At 44.0% G+C, this 21409-nt stretch overlaps 1 protein-coding gene across 5 annotated transcripts in view; it reads right to left on the minus strand.

Annotated features, from left to right (window-relative positions):
• Positions 1-4331: 4331 nt before the first annotated feature.
• LOC112266449 (xin actin-binding repeat-containing protein 2) overlaps positions 4332-21409 on the minus strand; it is a 59099-nt gene continuing 42021 nt past the window's right edge. For all 5 annotated transcript variants that reach the window (XM_024443918.2, XM_024443917.2, XM_024443919.2 and 2 more), the window contains 6 exons: positions 21070-21162; positions 20080-20149; positions 19619-19722; positions 9175-19306; positions 4573-4706; positions 4332-4471 (listed from right to left, as the gene is read on the minus strand). In XM_024443918.2, the coding sequence (XP_024299686.2) occupies positions 4612-4706; positions 9175-19306; positions 19619-19722; positions 20080-20149; positions 21070-21162 (10494 nt within the window). In that variant the 3' untranslated portion in view covers positions 4332-4471; positions 4573-4611. The remainder of the gene's footprint in view (positions 4472-4572; positions 4707-9174; positions 19307-19618; positions 19723-20079; positions 20150-21069; positions 21163-21409) is intronic.

Raw genomic sequence — 21409 nt, forward strand, 5'->3', positions numbered from 1 at the left:
GAAAGCTGGCGGATCCTCTTAACATGAGTCTTCAATATTCCCAGTTAATAAGTTTTAGGTTGTAGTTATTATAGGAATTATAGGACTATTTTTCTCTATACCATTTCTATTTCATAGACCTTTGACTATTGGATGTTCTAATAGGCACTATAGTATTGCCAGCCTAATCTCGGGAGCTGATAGGCTTGAAGTCATAAACAGCGCTGTGCTTCAAGCATTGCGACGAGCTGCTGGCAAATGCAGGAAAGTGCTGTTTGAATGAATGCTTACGAGCCTACTGCTGCCTTCCACCGCTCAGTCAGACTGCTCTATCAAATATCAAATCATAGACTTAATTATAATATAATAAACACACAGAATTTCGAGCCTTAGGTCATTAATATGGTAAAATCCGGAAACTATAATTTCGAAAACAAAACGTTTATTCTTTCAGTGAAATTTGGAACTGTTCTGTATTTTATCAAACGGGTGGCATCCCTAAGTCTAAATATTGCTGTTACATTGCACAACCTTCAATGTAATGTCATAATTATGTAAAATTCAGGCAAATTAATTACGGTCTTTGTTAGGAAGAAATGGTCTTCACAAAGTTAGCAACAAGCCAGGCGGCCCAAACTGCTGCATATACCCTGATTCTGCTTGCACAGAACATAAGTGACACAATTTCCCTAGTTAATATTGCCTGCTAACATGAATTTCTTTTAACTAAATATGCAGGTAAAAAATATATACTTGTGTATTGATTTTAAGAAAGGCATTAATGTTTATGGTTAGGTACATTGGTGCAACTACAGTGCTTTTTTCGCGAATGCGCTTGTTAAATCATCACCCGTTTGGCGAAGTAGGCTGTGATTCAATGATAAATTAACAGGCACCGTATTGATTATATGCAACGCAATACAAGCTAGATAAACTAGTACTATCATCAACCATGTGTAGTTAACTAGTGATTATGTTAAGATTCATTGTTTTTTAATGTTAGCTAGCAACTTACCATGGCTCCTTGCTGCACTCGCATAACAGGTGGTCAGCCTGCCACGCAGTCTCCTCGTGGAGTGCAATGTAATCGGCCATAATCGGCGTCCAAAAAAGCTGATTACCGATTGTTATGAAAACTTGAAAATGGCACTAATTAATCGGCCATCGGTCGACCTCTAGTATCAAGTCATTACACCCAGTCATTACAAAGATACAGGAGTCCTTCCTAACTCAGTTGCCAGAGAGGAAGGAAACTGCTCAGGGATTTCACCACAAGACCAATGATGATTTTAAAACAGTGACAGAGTTCAATGGTTGTGATGTGAGAAAACTGAGGAGGGATCAACAACATTGTATTTACTCCACAATACTAACCTAAATGACAGAGTGAAAAGAAGGAAGCCTGTATAGAATAAAATATTCCAAAACATGCATCCTGTTTGCAAAAAGCACATAAGTAATAGTGAAAAAATGTGGCAAAGAAATGTTTTTGTCCTGAATACAAAGTGCTATGTTTGGGGCAAATCCAACACAACACATCACTGAGTACCACTCTTCATATTTTCAAGCATGCTAGCATGCTGGTGGCTGCATCATGTAATGGGTATGCTTGTCATATGCAAGGACTAAATAGCTTTTTAGGATAAAAAGAAACAGAATAAGCTCAGGCAAAATCTTAGAGAAAAAACTGGTTCAATCTGCTTTCCAACAGACACTGGGAGACAAATTCACCTTTCAGCAGGACAATAACCTAAAAACCCAAGTCCAAATCTACACTGCAGTTGCTTACCAAGATGTCATTGAATGTTCCTGAATGGCCAAGTTACAGTTTTGACATAAATCGTCTTGAAAATCTATGACGAGACTTGAAAATGGCTGGTCTAGCAATGATCAGCAATCAACTTGATAGAGCTTGAAGAATTATAAAAGAATAATGGGAAAATATTGTACAATCCAGGTGTACAAAGCTCTTAGAGACTTACCCAAAAATACTCACAGTTGCAATCTCTGCCAAAGGTGATTCTAACATTTATTGACTCAGGGGTATGAATACTTATGTAAATGAGATATTTCTGTATTTCTTGTTCAATAAGTTTGCAAAAATGTCTAAAAAACATGTTTTCACTTTGTCATTATGGGGTAGTGCGTGTAAATGAGTGAGAAAAAATATATATATATTGAATTCAGGCTGTAATACAACAAAATGTGGAATAAATCGAGGGGTGTGAATTATTTCTGAAGGCACTGTACATTTTAAAATCTGTATTCCTCCTACAACCCTCTGGCTCCCTCAATGGAAATAAATATGGCTCTAACTTAAGAGATCCCAGCTGGCCAACCATACAGACCGTAGACCAAACTACACCTCTACACACAATGTTTACCTTAGTATCTCTTCCCCCCACTGATTAAAAAGTCATGTACCAGAAACATGTCAAGTCTTTATTAATAACTACATTACTAATGTAGAAACAATAGAATAGGAAAAGTAAATAATCTTTAATCAGACTCGGAAGATTAAACCTCACAGGCATTCTTTCCAACAAACCAAGCAAATCGAAAACCCTTATACTGTAGCAAGAAAGTATAATGAATGTCTTGAAAAATATGAATATGTTCTGTTTTGATGGTTTTAAAATATCAGAATCAATGTATACAGAAAAACATGGAACAGAAAATCCCTTTAAAATCTTTTTTTAACTGCACACCAGGTGCTTTTAAACAGCAAGATCAAATCTATATATTGTAATAAAGAGCATCGATATCATTGCTAAAACACAGTACAAAATAGTTATAGGGAAGTTGTGATATTAGCTTGATTCATCTCTCCACAGACAGAAATGAAATTAGGGATTGTATGAGGACAGAATTGACTAATTAAGTGATAGAATCATGGATTAAATGTTATCAGATTTAGGAGTTGTCACTATCGTCCTCGTCATAATATCTGTTCCTCTTGATTTGTTCCTCCACTGACAGCGAGTCATAATCATCTTTCCACAGCATGTTGCTTATCCCCTGTGCACAGACATCCTTCATGGCAAAGCTGTCAAGCGGTTCATCCCCGTTCTGCCCGTCTTTGGGTTTATCTGTGTTTCCTCTTGACTCCATTCCAAAATCCAAAAGGTCGTCCAGAGATGACACCAAGGGCCTCTCACTGACAGACTCACTGAAGAGCTCAGACTTGAAATCAGACAGGAGGATGGAACTGTTATCCAGACCAGCAAAAATGTCCTCCAGGAAGCTAGAGGTGCTAATCTTTGGTTCCACTTCAAAAGAAAATGTACTTTGAGTTGCCTCTGTGAAGACATGTTCACCTAGACTGTCGTCTGTGGCCTCCATACATTTGGCACCCATTGCCACAAAATCGTCCTCCCTCTGCGCCATGTCTAGAACGTCGGTTGGCATCCATTTTAGTTCTTCATCCCCGAATATGCCCTCCTTAAAATCACTTTCAGCAGCAGCTGGTTCTGTGGACTGAAGTATTACATCTCTTTCTTCCGTTTTGTAGTCATCAAGCACTTTGAACTTTGGTTCATGGTCAAATAATAATTGTCCGTTATTGTTGTTGTTGGAGTTCGCATTTACTGCTGGCTCACCTGATGCCTCACCATCTATCATTGTGACCTTGACCTTATCCTCCTCACTGCCATTTACTATCTCCATTTTCTCCTTCTCCTCTTTATAAGAGTTCTCTGCCTCAGCCTCCCCGCTATGCCCATTTACTCTCACATCCTCTACCTTCTCTCCACTTTCCTTTTCATCTTTTTCTGTCACATTCCCACATTCCACAGCTCCTTCCTCGTTCACCTCGCGTGTCACTTCCACATCAGGTTCCACTTTCCCAGCTACCTCTATGCCACTGTCTCTTGGGGGTTCATGGGTGGGAGTACTCTCTGGTACCTCTACTAGGTCTACAGGAGTTGTCAAAGCCTTCTTCTCTGCTGGAGTTTCTACAGTTACAACGGCACATTCCCATCCAGGTTCTTGAGGACAATTTTGTGTTTTTATAGCAGGGCTGTCGTTTAATGAAGGTTCATTGATCTGGCTTTTATGGGCATCGGTGTCAGTCTGTGGAGAGCTATCCTGGGGGGGCCATGAGGGTTTAACCAGCTTCACCTCGTCCTCCACCATGAACACTTTCTTGGGAGAATCATTTTGAGGGGGCCATACAACCGCAATCTTACTTGTGGGCTTTTTGTTTTCATCCTGTGATTTGCTCACTTCCTTTTCCTGTGGACGTGGTACCTCTATCTTCGTCGAACTGACACTGCTCCTGGCTGTGGAATTTCTGGAATCTAGTTTTTCAGGGGACGGTGATTTTAGCTTAGTCTTTTCATTTTCAATGGAATACTCTTGATTTTTAGCACTCCAAAGGTCTTTGTGAGGCTTCTGTCCGAATCCTTCGTCATAATTTCCTTTGGACTTGAACAGTTGTTTGAAGTGTGGCTTGCAGTACATTCGTCCATGGAGAGAGGCGTAGTTGCCAAGGCTGCGAAAGACAAAATGTTGTTGCTACAGTATTCAGACAACATTTGAAATAAGATAGTTGTTATTATTTGTACTAGTTATAAGTCAAGGTTTGTGGTTTACCTTAGTTTGCCACTGCAGTGCTCACAGCGGAAGCAGCTTTTATGGAAATTGTGTTTGTCTGCGACCAGACACTCCATCGGATACACCCTCTTCCGACACACCGTGCACAGTTCGGACTCTGGAACTCGAATTTTCTGCAAGAGAAAGATAGTGTTAGGTCATTCTTTTATTTACCTTTTCAGGAATAACAAAAGTGACAACAAAGCAAAATTAGGTAACACTAACATATCAACACTATTAGTTAATAATTAGTTATTATCAGTAAACCTACTGGACTGTAAATAATGTATGAAATAAATGAAAAAAGGGTTCTCACTTCAAACAAACTACAAATTATGAAGGCTTTATGTAGCATATACAGTGAGGGAAAAGAGTATTTGATCCCCTGCTGATTTTGTTTGTTTGCCCACTGACAAAGAAATGATCAGTCCATTAAAATTATAGACTGATCATTTCTTTGTCAGTGGGCAAACGTACAAAATCAGCAGGGGATCAAATACTGATTTCCCTCACTGTATACAGTAACATCTTGCTAAGCACCACACAGATGCTTCACAAATCTGTGTAGTTCATTCCATAATCTATAAAGGGTTTAGAAAAGGTGACATACAGTAGTCTACCATTTAAAAAATGTTTAACGAGGCAAATCAGTTATGAAAAAAGTATTATTTTACAATGACGGCCTACCCCGGCTAAACCCTCCCCTAACCCGGGTCTGTAGTGACACCTCGAGCACTGAGATGCAGTGCCTTAGACCACTGCGCCACTCGGGAGCATCTCCCTATGTACTGTATAGTAGGCTGCATTGCCAAATGTGACTTAACCAAGACAGACATAACACACACCGACATACAGATGTTACCAAGCTAAGCTAAGCAGGCCTCATAAAGATGGCATTTGTGCTGATGTTAATCAAAATCAAATCAAATCAAATTGTATTAGTCACATGGGCCGAATACAACAGGTGTCACCCTTACATTGAAATGCTTACCAACGAGCCCGTAACCAACAATGCAGTTTCAAAAAATATGGATAAGAATAAGAGAAAAAAGTAACAAGTAATTAAAGAGCAGCAGTAAAATAACAATAGCGAGACTATATACAGGGGGGTACCGATACAGAGTCAATGTGCTGGGGCACCTGTTAGTTGAGGTAGTATGTACATGTAGGTAGAGTTATTAAAGTGACTAATCATAGATGACAACAGAGAGTAGCAGTGGTGTAAAGAGGGGGGGGGGTAATGCAAATAGTCTGGGTAGCCATTTGACTAGATGTTCAGGAGTCTTATGGCTTTGGGGTAGAAGCTGTTTAGAAGCCTCTTGGACCTAGACTTGGCGCTCCGGTACCGCTTGCCGTGCGGTAGCAGAGAAAACAGTCTATGACTAGGGTGGCTGGAGTCCTTGACAATTTTTGGTGCCTTTCTCTGACACCACCGGTATCGAGGTCTTGGATTGCAGGAAACTTAGACCGGTTCGCACTACCCTGTAGTGCCTTGTGGTCGGAGGCCGAGCAGTTGCCATACCAGGCAGTGATGCAACCAGTCAGGATGCTCTCGATGGTGCAGCTGTAGAAGCTTTTGAGGATCTGAGGACCCATGCCAAATCTTTTCAGTCTCCTGAGGGGGAATAGGTTTTGTCATGCCCTCTTCACGACTGCCTTGGTGTGCTTGGACCATGTTAGTTTGTTGGTGATGTGGACACCAAGGAACTTGAAGCTCTCAACCTGCTCCACTGCAGCCCCATCTATGAGAATTGGGGTGTGCTCTGTCCTCTTTTTCCTGTAGTCCACAATCATCTCCTTTGTCTTGATCACGTTGAGGGACAGTTTGTGGTTCTGGCACCACACGGCCAGGTCTCTGACCTCCTCCCTATAGGCTCTCTCGTCGTTGTCGGTGATCAGGCCTACCACTGTTGTGTCATCAGCAAATTTAATGATGGTTTTAGAGTCGTGCCTGGCTGTGCAGTTATGAGTGAACAGGAAATACAGCAGTGGACTGACCATGCACCCTTGAGAGGCCCCTGTGTTGAGGATCAGCGTGGCGGATGTGTTGTTACCTACCCTTACCACCTGGGGGCGGCTGTCAGGATGTCCAGGATCCAGTTGCAAAGGGAGGTGTTTAGTCCCAGGGTCCTTAGCTTAGTGATAAGCTTTGAGGGCACAATGGGGTGGAACGCTGAGCTGTAGTCAATGTATAGCGTTCTCACATAGGCGTTCTCACATTGCAATAGAGATCGCATCATCTGTGGATCTTTTGGGGCGGTATGCAAATTGGAGTTGGTCTAGGGTTTCTGGGATGATAGTGTTGATGTGAGCCATGACCAGCCTTTCAAAGCACTTCATGGCTACAGATGTGAGTGCTACGGGTCGGTAGTCATTTTGGCAGGTTACCTTAGTGTTCTTGGGCACAGGCACTATTGTGGTCTGCTTGAAACATGTATTACAGACAAAGACTCGGACAGGGAGAGGTTGACACTTGCCAGTTGGTCAGCGCATGCTCGAATACACATCCTGGTAATCCGTCTGGCCTTGCGGCCTTTTGAATGTTGACCTTTTTAAAGGTCTTACTCAAATCTGCTGCGGAGAGCGTGATTACACAGTCTTCAGGAACAGCTGGTTCTCATGCATGTGTCAGTGTTATTTCCCTCGAAGCGAGCATAGAAGTAGTTTAGCTCGTCTGGTAGGCTTGTGTCACTGGGAAGCTCTCGGCTGTGCTTCCCTTTGTAGTCTGTAATGGTTTGCAAGCCCTGCCACATCCAACGAGTGTTAGAGCCGGTGTAGTACGAATCAATCTTAGTCCTGTATTGACGCTTTGCCTGTTTGATGGTTCGTCAGAGGGCATAGCTGGATTTCTTATAAGCTTCTGGGTTAGAGTCCCGCTTCTTGAAAGCAGCAGGCCTAGCCTTTAGCTCAGTGCGGATGCTGCCTGTAATCCATGGCTTCTGTTTGGGGTATGTACGTACGGTCACTGTGGGGACGACGTCATCGATGCACTTATTGATGAAGCCAATGACTGATGTGGTGTACTTCTCAATGTCATCGGAGGAATCCCGGAACATATTCCAGTCTGTGCTAGCAAAACATTCCTGTAGCTTAACAAAACAGTCCTGTAGCTTAGCAACAGTCCTGTAGCTTAGGTACTATTTAATGAAGCTGCCAGTTCAGGACTTGTGAGGCATCTGTTTCACAAACTAGACACTGTAATGTACTTGTCCTCTTGCTCAGTTGTGCACCGGGGCCTCCCACTCGTCTTCCTATTCTGGTTAGAGACCGTTTGCGCTGTTCTCTGAAGGGAATACTACACAGCGTTGTACGAGATCTTCAGTTTCTTGGCAATTTCTCGCATGGAATAGCCTTCATTTCTCAGAACAAGAATAGACTGACGAGTTTCAGAAGAAAGTTCTTTGTTTTGAGCCTGTAACCTAACCCACAAACACTGATGCTCAAAATACTCAACTAGTCTAAAGAAGGCCAGTTGTATTGCTTCTTTAATCAGCCCAACAGTTTTCAGCTGTGCTAACATGATTGCAAAAGAGGTTTCTAATGATCAATTAGCCCTTTCAAATTATAAACTTGGATTAGCTAACACAACGTGCCTATGTAGATATTCCATAAAACAATCTGCTGTTTCCAGCTACAATAGTCATTTACAACATTAACAGTGTCTGTCCTGTATTTCTGATCAATTTTGGGGCGGCAGGTAGCCTAGTGGTTAGAGTGTTGGACTCGAATCCCGAGCTGACAAGGTAAAAATCTGTTGTTCTGCCCAGTTAACCTACTGTTCTTAGGCCGTCTTTGAAAATAAGAATTTTTTATTAACTGACTTGCCTAGTTAAATTTAAAAAAGGATGTTATTTGAATGGGAAAAAACAAGGACATTTCTAATTGACCCCAAACTTTTGAACAGTAGTGTATACTTAAGCAATAAGGCCTGACGAGGTGTGGTATATGGCCAATATACCACGGCCAAGGGCTGTTCTTAAGCATGACACAATGTGGAGTGCCTGGACACAGTCCTTACCCGTGGTATATTGGCCATATATTACAAACCCTGAGGTGCCTTATTGCTATTATAAACTGGTTACCAACGTAATTAGAGCAGTTAAAATAAATGTTTTGTCATACCCTTGGTATACTGTCTATTATACCATAGGTATTAGCCAATCAGCATTCAGGGCTCAAACCACCCAGTTTATAATTAAAAATATGCAACCACATCCTCACACAAGCATGAAAACATTAATCCATAACTTCCCATCGCTCCTTTTTGCAAAAATAGCTCTATACAGTATCTTAGGCATCAACAAAACCACCCCCCTGTAGACAAGCACATCATGAGGCGCTCTCTTGCTGTGTTTTAATGCATTCTAAACAGACTGCCAGTACCCATTAGATTCATTATGCTTTAGAAGTGTTAGTGTCTGTCAGATAAGAATAAAGAAGAAGAACAACAAAGGGGAAATGCATCATTAAAAACAGTGCAGATGCAAAACGTTAATGCTGAATTTGAAGGCACTGTTAATATTTTTTACTTTCACACAAAAATATGTTAAACACACCATCACTCTCTATTAGTCTCCCTTCATGCTCCACGCGTTGGTTTACCCGTCACGACAGTCTCCTGCTGGTGTGTTACAATCTGTGATGTCCTCTGTTCTGAGACACTGAATCCCAGATTCTGGAACACACTCTCTGTTTCGGCCCAGGACTGGTTGAAGCTCTTCAGTACGTCCTCTGTGGCGGCCTTCACAGGAACTGCCATCTCTTCAACCGTCCCTTTCACCACGTCGGCATAGGAGGGAGGGAGGGGGCGGGTCATGTGGCTCTCAGAGTGCATGCTGGTCTCGCTCCTCACCCCGCTTGTTATGTTGCCAAATTCATCCATGCCAGAGAACTCCTCAGTGACGGACTTTGTTTCGGAATGCCCCGTCGGTTCGGCAGACTCTGATTCTCTCCTCTCTCTCTCCTCTTGTTTCTCTCTCACTTCTTTGAGAGCATTATGATCACCCAAGTCAAAGGCATTCTTGATGGCCTTGATGTTAAAGGCAGGTTTTTCATCAGTTTTTGGCGTTTTGGGGTCTGCCTCTGGATCTTCAGTGTCACTTCCCAGTCTATCTGTGATGATCATGGGATCTTTTCTGATGAACAGCTTTGGTTGTGGTGATTCAAATTGATTGACCAGCTTTGACAGGTCAAGCCTAGGGAGATCCTCTTTCATTATGTCTATATTCACACCCTCAGGAACTTCCTCTAGATCCTCTGGACCCAGGCGCTCCGGGATTTCAATGGGGTCCTTCCGCATGTATGTCCTGCTCACCTCTGCCTTCTGAGCTTCCTCAAAGAAGAACTTCTTGTCTCTGACAGTCATCATGGAGTCATCCATATCAGCCACATCCGGAGTCGTCGTCCCAGTCTCCATCTCCTGTGTCTGCATGTGGATCTCAGGTTCAATCAGCGCTGGGGAATCCTCTCTGTCAGAGGCTTGCTCTGTGGTCAGAAACTCAGGCATGGGTGGGGGAGGGGTCATGCCCCGAGAGAGCTTCGCAGTGGTGTCCTTCAACTTGGCTAGCTTCTCTGAGCTGCTCAAGGTGGGAGAGGGTGTGGCCCTACAGAACCGAGAGGTAGGGGTGCGGGGAGGGGGAGGTGGTGGGGTTGGGGTGGCACCAGACCTGTATGACGGAGGAGGTGAGGGGGTCACCATGAGGGGTGAGTCTGTTCTCCTCACTGATTCAATGCTGATGAAGGTAGGTGAAGGTGTTCGCGTTGCAAGCATAGGAGAGGGAACTCTGGGATCAGGACCTTTTACTTCAGTCAGCTCCGGCTTTTTGCTCTCACGAGAGATCTTCTTCTTCTCAACCACTTTCTTATGGGTTTCGACTCTTGATGAGCCAATGCTTGTTTTAGATATCTTGGCTGTTGCTCCTCCAAATCCTTTATTTTCAGATGCTGGTGCAGTTGGTGGTGCAGGTGATGATGCAGGTGCTGGTTCTCTATCCTGTTTTGCCATGGCTGCCATTTGTCCTTCTAAGTTTACAAGTTTTGCTTGTGCTAGGTTTCTCACATGGAAAATGATCTCTGTGAGCTTCTTCTTATTCTGCTGAACAGCAACCTGTGTTAAATCACGCTTTTCCTCCGCCCTCATCAACCAGACAGGGACCTCACTAAGTATTGTCCTCACTGAGTTTGAATCCATTTTCCCTGGATGAAGCTGCTTAATGTTAAATAGCAGCTTCTGTACCATTACACATTTCTCTGAATCTGTGCTCTCCACTGATTGAGCTGAGCTTTCCGCCATTGATTGAGCTGCTTCTGTCTGTGCTGCTGCCTTCCCTGCAATGTTCACGGAGACAGCCGTAGACTCTGCCTTCGACCTCTCTTGATGCTGCTGCATTTTGCTTACTTCTCCTTGTTGTTGGAAAGACTTGACCTGCTGCTTCTGTGTGCGAACCTGCTGTTCCTGTTTCTGGAAGCTCTGTTGAACTACTCTCTCATTAACAATGACTTGCTCCTGCTTCTGAATGTGATGTTCCTGCATGCTCTGTTGACTATGGGAGACAGATATGTGGCAGTGCCCTGGAGCCTGAGCTACTGGCATGGGAACTAGCTTTGGCTCTTTGGGAAAAGGGACTTTAATGCCTTTCTGCTTTGCCTTTGTTGTCCTTTGGATCTCCAGCATTGTTTCCTTGGCAGCTGCAGTTTTCTCAACCTCCTCAGCTTTCTCCTGTATCACATTCGTCGCCACCTTTACTTCATTTTTTGCTGAGCTACTGGTGGCCATCTGCGTGCTCTCCTGAACTACTCTGGTCTCACTCTTAGAAATAGTCTCCATACCCATTTGATGTACATGTAATTCATTTTTCACTGCTCGTTGATCTTTTTCCACCACCTCACTTTTATCCCCCTCCTTCTCTGTCGGCAACTTCACAGTTCTCACCTTGAAATTTGGTGTCACTTTTGGAATTTTGATTTTGGTGGGCTGAGATGGATTTTTTTCAACTTTCTGTGTGAGAGAGGCGTCAGTATTATTTTCCTCCTTTGCTTCGTATGTGACGGCGGATTGGGATTGAAGATGTACATTTTCCTGGACAATGCTCTGAGTGGAGATGATAGACCGTGAGCTAGCATTCATACCACTCTGCTGCTCAGCTACTGAGGATGAAATCACATTAGCGCCAGAATGGACTTTAATGTGGGACTCATGGTGAGGGTGAGCAGCAGGGACTGAAACAGGCTGATGCTTGCCAGTGGAAACAGCCTGATGTTTTCTGGAGGCAACAGATGAGGCGAGTTCTTTCCCAGAAGAGACCATAGAGGACTGATCAGTGGTAATATGCTTCTTATCTGAGGAAATATTTCCAGATCCAGAGGTTGATTTCGTTTCCCCCACTGAGATCAAAGGTTTGCTCAGGGGGATATGTGATGGAGCGTTCTTCATGGGCGGCTCTTGTGATGAAATGCATACTTTGCTTTTAAACTGAGTTTCCTCAGTCTGTGTTACCTCTGAGGTCACTTTTGACTGCTCTGTTTTGTGTGCAACTGAGTGTTGTTCACTTGCAACATTGGTTGAGCCCATCATTTGCATCATACTAGTTGGAGGAGAGGTGGGAGATGTGACTCGTGAAGTGGCGGGAGTTGTGTCTTGTGACTTGTTTCTCTCAGCCTCCTCTCTTTGCACACGATACCTTTCCTCTGCAAGCATTAGTGGGGTTTTGAATTTACTGGCATACGGTTTAGGTTTTGCAACTGGGGCAGGCTCTGCAGGTGGGGGTATTTTGATTGGAGGGATGAATACCTTTTTAGGTGGTCGTGGCAACTCTTCCTGTTGTGGTTTTGCCACTGGGATTGGTGAAGGGATTTTAGTCATGGACACTGTAAAATCAGATTGAACCTGTGTGTTGGTAGTATTTGTAGTTTCCACCTGTTTACAACCGATTTCACTCTTGACTTCCTTGACTACTGCTTCCTCTTTATGTTCTGCCTGAACTGTCATTGGCTGAGGAGGTGGAGGAGGCGGTGGTGGTACTGCTTGCTTTTTCTGCCATTTTGGTTTGACCAGTATTGGTTTCTTGGGTGGCTCAGATTTTGGGATTTTGAATAAAGGCCTAGCTTTAAATGGCTTTCCAGGTGGTGGTGTAGGCACTTGGTGTGGCATTGAGTTTATCTCTTGCTGTGAGGGCGGTGGAGGAAGAAAGTCTTGCCCTGCCTCGGAGGGTGGGGGTGGGGGAGAAGGGAAAAAGTCAGGCTCCCCGCATTCTGCTGGGGGTGGAGGAGGTGGAGGCGGAAGGTCACTGTCCTGTCTCATAATCAGGGGACGGGATGTGGGAAACATTGGGCTATGGCATGACAGGGACATTGGGCTGCCTGCCACTGGTGAGGGCGGGGGAGGAAGAGACATCTCAGACTCAGAGGGTGGAGGCGGGGACGTGGGAGGAGGAGGGAAATGAATCTCAGGCGTCCCTTTCTTTATCATACCTTTTCTCTTCACGTCCAGGTTCCGGAAATTTGTATTCAGATTTTTGACGTTGTGTTTTTGTGTAACAGTCTTATGTTCTGTCACAGTTGTTTGCAACTGTTTCATTGTTTTTGTTTCCTGTGTTTGCTTTGAAACAATATTAGTTTGAGATGTGCTTTGTGTTTCTTTCATCACATGTATGTCTGAGGCTGCTTCATTCTCAGTTATCTGATTCGTTGATGTATTGTCAGTCATCTGATTGGTCATGTTTTTCTTCTTTATGAAGATGGGTTTAGGGGGTGGTGGTATTCTCTGTTTCACAGCCTGTTTTTTAACATGTGCCTGCTGTGAGGACTCAGACATATTGACTGTTTTGACCTGTGTTGTCACGTTCATGTCTGAGACTTGTGTTTCTCTCTGTGTTTCTTTCGTCACATTTATGTCTGAGACTGCTTTATTCTCAGTCATATGATTGGCTGATTTATTCACAATCATCTGATTGCCTGCTTTATTCTCAGTTATATGATTGGCTGAGTTATTCACAATCATCTGATTGGATGCTTTATTCTCAGTCATGTGATTGGCTGATTTATTCACAATCATCTGATTGGCTGCTTTATTCTCAGTCATGTGATTGGCTGATTTATTCACAATCATCTGATTGGCTGCTTTATTCTCAGTCATCTGATTGGCTGCTTTATTCACAGTCCTCTGATTGGCTGCTTTATTCACAGTCCTCTGATTGGCTGCTTTAATCTCTGTCATCTGATTAATTGATGTATTATCGGTCATCTGATTGGTCAGGTTTTTCTTCTTTATGATCATGTGCTTAGGAGGGGGTTGCATTTTCTGTTTCACACTCTGTGTCTGTTCTTTAACTTCAGTCTGTTCTTTTACATGTTCCTGCTGTGAGGCCTCCAAAATATTGACTGTTTGGACCTGTGTTGTCATAGAGTGTTCCTCTTGGGTGAGGGTCTTGCTGCTCTTCACTGATTTGTTCTCGGTGTACGTCCCAGTGTGCTTTTGTGTGGTGTCCTGTGATTTACTGCTCTGACTCTGAGACAGGTTTTTCACAGCAGGGGCTAGATTGACTGTGACGTTCTCATTCTTAGCCACATTTGAGTATTCATGGTCCATCACTTGCTGTGTGGGTAATGGATTTTTCACATGAGCTCTAGGAGCTTTCCTGGGAGGATACTTTCGTACTTTCCGATTTGAATATTCTTTTCTCTGCATCAGATTCTTTATGGCTCCTTTAACATCTCCCTTTATCACCTCCTCCTTCTCCATCTGTGATTGCTCCTCATCCTGGTCCTGCCCCTGCCCTTCATAGAGGCATTTTATGGAGGTCTTCACATCTCCCTCAGTGCTTCCCCTGCGTTGCATTCGGGGGGATGTGGATGGTTCTAGTAACAGCTGTATTGTGCCTCTCACGTCCCCCTGTTCACTCACTTGGTGCTGGTAAAGCTTTTTCTCACTCGAGGCCTCATGCAAACCCTTCAGCGCAATATGAATGTCTCCCTTTACAATCTCCTCCTTTTCCATCTCTTTCACTGCCTGCTTAGCCTCTTCTAGTGATTTCAAGGTGCCTTTGATATCGCCGGGCACTAAATCCTCAACAGTTACCTCAGTCTTGGTGGTCGACGATTTCTCTAATGATTGGAGGGCTCCTCGGATATCACCTCGGACAATTTCTGGCTTTTCCATTTCCTTGGCTTGGTTTTGAGCCTCCTCCAAAGACCTCAGAGTGGTGTGCAGGTCCCCTTTCACCACTTCCTCTTTCTCTATCACAACTCTCTTGCTAATAGTTTTGGTCAGTGAGTCCAGGGCCGCCCTCAGATCTCCCTTGACAATTTCCTCCTTCTGCAGGTTGTCCAGCAAGAGAGCAGGTTCCATCATGAACACCTTCACTGTGTTGTTGACATCACCCGGGACAATATCGTCCTCAGCTACTGTGCGTTCAATCTGCTGTTGATTCTTCCTTAGTGTCATTTTGGTTTCCATAACGTCGCCGCCAATAATACGCTCCTTCTGCGCCTGTTCTTTTTCCTCATTAGGTTCAAACTGGAGTTGTTTGAGGTAATCCAGTGCCCCAGATTCAATACAGGTGGAGTAAAAGCTAACGTTACCCCTCTCAGTGTCTTCCACCCTTATCCTTTTAGATTCCTCTGACCCTGGGTTGGACAAGAGACTGTGAAGGGTCCTACTGACATTGCCTTTGATGATATCCTCCTTCTCAATGCCACCACCATCTTCCTTATTGAGGAGGGAGTATATAGTCATTCGCACATCTCCCTTTTCATCTTCTTGAATCAGAATTCCACGTTTTGAGGAGCCCTCCTCCTTCAGTAGGTTGTTGATGGCCTCTTGAATGTCGCCTCTGAGGATTTCCTCCTTCTCAACATTGAATCCCTTTTCTTGGTTGAATAGCTGTTTTACTGTTGTGTTGATGTTGCCTCTCTCGTCCTGGTCTATGACTATCCCTGTCTCTGTCATTTCTCGTCTGTTTAGGAGGTTCATCATGATATTGTTCAGATCCCCTCTGATCACCTCCTCCTTCTGGATTTCTGGAGCATCTTGGTTCAAGAGTCTATATTTTGCCATTCTGACATCTCCTATCTCATCCGTCTCAATGAGAATCCCTTGTGAGTCAACCATTTTCTGACAATACAGCTCTTCAAGGGTCTCTTTGATGCTCTTCCCCATTATTTCAGTTCTTTCTACACTGTTCTCATTAAATTTGGTTAAAGGAGTGGTTTCAAAAAGCCATGTTGTTGTCTTTACATCTGCTTGTGGGATCTCCTCCCGGGTGACAACAGTCTCTGTTCCGTCTGACTCTTTAATGCTGTCAAGCGGCTGTTTTTCAAAGAGCCACACAGACTGTTTGACATCTCCTTTCATCACTTCTTCTTTTGTCACGGTCTCCATTTCATCATATTCTGAGACCTCGCCACGGATCTTATCGATGCTGTGTGTTTCAAACATCCACGAGGCAGTCCTGACGTCCCCTTTTTGGATCTCACTCACGCTAACAGTTCTAACATACTTCTGGGACAGTTCATCTGTCTCAAAAAGGTGTTTGTTTGTCTTCACATCACCACCCTGGATATCTTCAACTGTTTTAGTCAATATTTTCATGTCCTCAGCGATTTCATCAAGAGGTTGTGTTTCGAACCTCCACCTGGCCGTGCTGACATCACCTTTCTGGACGTCCTCCTCAGTGACAGATTTGATGACATAGACGTCGTCTGTGTCCCTTATTGAATCCAGAGGTTTTGTCTCAAATAACCACCGTGCCCCCACCACATCTCCGCTCATGATTTCTTCCTTTGTCATAGTGGTAACTTCATGGTAGTGGCCCTCTTTGTCACAGATTGCATACAGTGGCTGATTTTCAAACATCATGGTGTAGCTTTTCACATCCCCTTTCTCTATATCATCCCTGATGATGCTCTGGAGTTTTGACATCTCAGTCTCGGTGGACTCCTCTTGGATTTTATCAAGAGAGTAAGTCTCGAAAACGAAGCGTCCTTGACCAACGTTTCCTCCCAGCACATCGGTTACGGTGCGAGTGTCCTTGGCCCCCTCTGTATCCTCACAGATAGTGTCTATAGGTTGGTTTTCAAAAAGCCACATGTTGTTCACTACATTTCCTTTCTGAATTTCCTCCGCCGTAAGGGTCTTCAGCTTATGCATCGTTTCAGCTGAGGTTGAGGTCATGATGTCTGAAGACCTATTCTGGAAGAGAAACTTCATCCTAGACACATCTCCAGACTGGACATCAATCTTAGTCACTCTCCTGAAGGCACCACTCTCCTCCCCTGTGAGGTTCTCCAGGTTCTCTGTCTCAAAGAGGAAGCGAGCGTGATGCACATCTTTGCCTTGGACGTCCTCTTGTTTGACAGTGCAGGTTTTGAGAACGGTCTCCGATTCAGACTCGGAATGGTCACAGATGTTATCAAGGTTCTGAGTCTCAAAGAGCCATGTGCATGTTTTGACGTCCCCTTTGTTGACCTCCTCAACCTCAGTCTCATTCCTCACCTTATCTGCTTTCTCATACAGATTATCCATTGGTTGAGTCTCGAACAGCCACCTGCAGGTTTTCACATCACCCTTCTCAATTTCAACACTCTCCTTTGTCTTAGTTTCATCTTCTTCAGTGTTGCTAAAATGTTTAATACCATCGAGGGGTTGAGTTTCAAATAACCACTTGGCAGTCTTGACATCGCCCGATTCAATCTCCTCCTTTGATATACCTTTTATAATCTGGAATTTATTGATACTTTCCTCAAACTCATCGATAGGACGTGTTTCAAACATCCACCTGCAGCTGCGAACATCTCCTTTTACTATCTCCTCACGTCGCACGGTTTTCACCTCGTGGTAGTGTCCCTCGCTGTCTTGCATGGCATACATCGGGGTGGATTCAAAAAGAACTTTGTTTGATTTCACAGACCCACTGGTAACACCTTCAACTTGGATTCTCTGTGCCCCCTCACATCTGCTTAAATCCAAGGTTTCAAATCTTTCCTTGTGATTTGTGACGTCGCCCTTATCAAGTTCTTCAAGGTTTATAGTGCGTGTCATTTCCTTCTTCTCCTCCCTTATGTTTTCAAGTGGTTGACTTTCAAAAACCCACTTCTGATGTCTAACATCACCCTTCTCCTCCTCGGACGCAACCATCTTCTGAAGTTTCCCTACTTCAGCCAGATCCTTCAGGTTCTCCATTGGCACTGTCTCAAACAGATGTTTTGCTGATCGCACATCACCTCCTACAATCTCCTCTGAGGGTAAAGGTCTGGCATTGGCGTTGTCTTTCAGAGTATCCATCTGCTGTGTCTCGAAAACCAAGCAGTGCTTCCGTACATCTGCTCCAATAATCTCCTCCTTTTGCCTGATGCTTTGCCATTCCTCGTCTTTAATGGAGTCCAGTGTCTTTGTCTCGAACAGCCACCTCCCCCGGTTCACGCCTCCCTGCGAGTTGTCCTCCATGGAGACTCCACAGATCAGCTTCACCTTGGCAGGGTCTTTGTTGATCATGTCCAGAGGCTGGGTCTCAAAGAGCCAGCGGGAGGTCTTCACGTCTCCTTTCTCCATCTCCTCCCTGCGGATGGCGGTGATCTCCAGTATATTTCCAGAGTCGCCCCTGATGACACACATGGGCTGGGTCTCAAACATCCGTGTGGTTGTCTTCACTTCCCCTTTGATCTCCTCAAGCTCTGACTTCAGGTTCAAGAAGTGGCTCTCCTCAATGGTCTCTGTGTGGCTGAGGGAATCCAAGTGTTGAGTTTCAAACAGATACCTGGCCGTTTTCACGTCCCCTCCTGTAATATCTTTAGTGAAGACAACCTCCAAGGCTTGCTCATCCTCCTGGTAGAATTTATTCAGACAATCCAGTGGCTGGGTCTCGAAAAGATAGGTGGCTGTTCGTACATCTCCTCTCGCTAGCTCGGTCAATTTCCCTGTCTGTACAGTGGATTCTGGGGTGTCTGCACGCAGCGCATCCATGGGCTGGGTCTCAAACATCCATGCTGTGTATTTGACATCACTTCCTGCAATGATTTCCTGCTCAGCAATGTTCTTCACTTCATCATCCTCATCTGGGGTGTCATCTTTAATGGTATCCAGCGGCTTATTCTCAAACATCCAGCGCATGGACTGCACCTCCCCTTTAAGGATCTCATCCCACTCCAGGTAATCTCCCTCAGGGCTCATACATTCATCCCCACCACTGTTCTCAAACACATAGCAAGCCTGCTGGACTTCCCCGGTCATCTCATCTTCACTATCCAGCTGTGACTGCTCGATCTCCGTGACGTCGGTGAAGTAATCCTTCTCCATGGTCCTCCGAACCTCTGGGTGCATGTGCTTGTACAGGCGCTTCAACTCATTGAGGTTCCTCTGCTTGGAGTACTGCTCTTTGTTGAAGATGTATCTCTGTTGACCAGCCTGCTCCTGAGGCGGGAGAGAGTCACAGCACTCAGGGACCTCCTGGGGCAGTAGTTCAGTGGGTGGAGGAGGGAAGTGCTCCACGGTCTCATAATCCATGGATGAGGCTGAGGCAGCGGTAGAGGAAGAGACAACCCCTGTCCTGATATTGGATGAGGCTGAGGCAGCATTAGAGGAAGAGACAACCCCTGTCCTCATAGTGGATGAGGATTCATAGCTCGTTGCTGCTGAAGCCCTGGATGACGGTTTCACAGTGGACAAACTTTCATAGATAGCTGCTGCTGAGGAGGACTGGTTTACCGGTGCCCATTGAAACTGGTTATAATCCAGATCAATCTATTGTTTTATGATTGATGGAAAGAAGGACAGTGGTAGTTGCAGTCAGAATATGAAGTGATAGAGAAATGGAAAAGACGACAGTATAGCAGAATAACCCATAGAGTAGATTTAAGCAGATAATGACATCTCTGAATATGTTTGTTTTTACACAAAATAATAACAACTATCATAAGTTTGTGCTTTTTTAAGCTCATCCCATTCTCACGTCATCCAATGTACTCACTACCCTCAAAGTGTTGAAGTTGATATCATGGCATCGTCTATAGACACACTATAATGGCCACGTAGATAAACAGACTGCATCATTACCTTAATTTGCTTGCCCGGCGTGGCCTGTTCGATCGTCTTCTCATACTGCTGCTTCAAAGCCTGAGTGGAGACCTTTGGTAAGTCCTCTCCTCCTATGACCTTAACTGAAATAGAAACAGGAAGCAGTTGTCTCATTAAACGAGTCTCAGTTTGAAGCCCAGTTGGTTTGGAGGAAACTAAAATTGTGTCTTTAAAACCTACCATTTCCAATTCCGAAAGTGGCATCGATTACCTTATTCCCAGTTGCAATATTTTTTTTACCTTCCTATGCCTTGATTTAATTTGCAGCCATGCACTGAATTTCTGATAGAAAATCATCTGCAACACAATTAAATTCCGCACCTCATCTGTAATTTTGGCTTTGAGAATAATCCTTTTCAAAAGTCATTACTATACAGCATACACTCTAGGCTGTGATCAAAAAAGCCAAAAATTCAAATATGAATAGTATTATAAGCTACCTGTTTCATCATAATGGTTTTCATAACTGGAGGCCACGTTGCTTTGTTGAACTCTTTGATCATAAGTCACCTGTAATGAGATGGAGGCAAGTGGTGAGCACAATAGGCAATTCTTCAAATTGATTTCCTTCACACACAGACAACAGAAAGGGTGTGTAAGTGGAATAAATTCACAATGAAAACAGTATTTGTCTTACCACGTAAGGTTCATTTAGCCCTGCATTTATTCTTTTTTTTACTTTACTCTGTGTTGGAAAACTTTGGAAAACAAATAAAGTGACATGAGAAACAAAAAGTGTTACAATTTGTCACGCCCTGGCCATAGAGAGGTTTTTATTCTCTATTTTGGTTAGGCCAGGGTGTGACTAGGGTGGGCATTCTATGTTCATGTTTCTATGTTTTCTATTTCTTTGTGTTTGGTCAGGTATGGTTCTCAATCAGGGACAGCTGTCTATTGTTGTCTCTGATTGGGAATCATACTTAGATAGCTTCCCCCCCCTCCTCCTTCAGTGTGGGATCTTGTTATTTCGGTTGTGTGCAGGTAGTTGGCACAACGAAGCTGTTCGGTCTTTGTATTCTTTGTTTTGTTTTTCCTAAAAGTGTTACTTCATTATTCAATTATGTGGAACTCAAAGAACACTGCACCTTGGTCTCATCCTTCCGACGACACCCGTTGCACAATTATTAACGTACACTTAATTATAGATGTTGGGGCAGGTGCGGGGACAGCTAACATATTGAGTAGATGTGCACCAAAATGATGGGAAGCGGCCTAACAGGCTCCGGGATGGGCTCAATATGCATTTGTGAGAAATAGGCTTAGTTTGAGACTCCACAGTTGCAGGGTTAAGGGTCCAACTGAATATAAAGACTAATAAAAAAAAATATATATATATATATATATATGAGAGAAAAGTTGAGTAATGATCTGAATTCATTGGTAAATACCAGGTAAGTAATGTATTGTAATAAAGCATGAGTGTATAATACCTCCTGGTCATGGAAGTAGGCCACTTGCTGAGTGGTGGGAATGACCTCTCTGACACTGCTCTTCACTGTCACCTCCTGTGAGCTGGACATCTCCTGTCAGAAAGACCACACACAGACCGTTCACACACTAGGCCTACATATTTATGATTCACAAACACAAATGTCTCCAGGTGCCGGTGGGTGTGGTTTACGCCGGTTCTGCTTTGCATGAGTACGTTAGATGAGGGTGGCATACAGTATTTTGTCACAAACCCGCTCGACTGGCGTCTGTTCCTGTTGCTGACAGGTTGCAAGCAACACACTCGCACACAAACACTTTAACACACACACATTGTAGCTA

The sequence above is a fragment of the Oncorhynchus tshawytscha genome, linkage group LG14 (assembly GCF_018296145.1).
Source record: "Oncorhynchus tshawytscha isolate Ot180627B linkage group LG14, Otsh_v2.0, whole genome shotgun sequence".
NCBI lineage: Eukaryota > Metazoa > Chordata > Actinopteri > Salmoniformes > Salmonidae > Oncorhynchus > Oncorhynchus tshawytscha.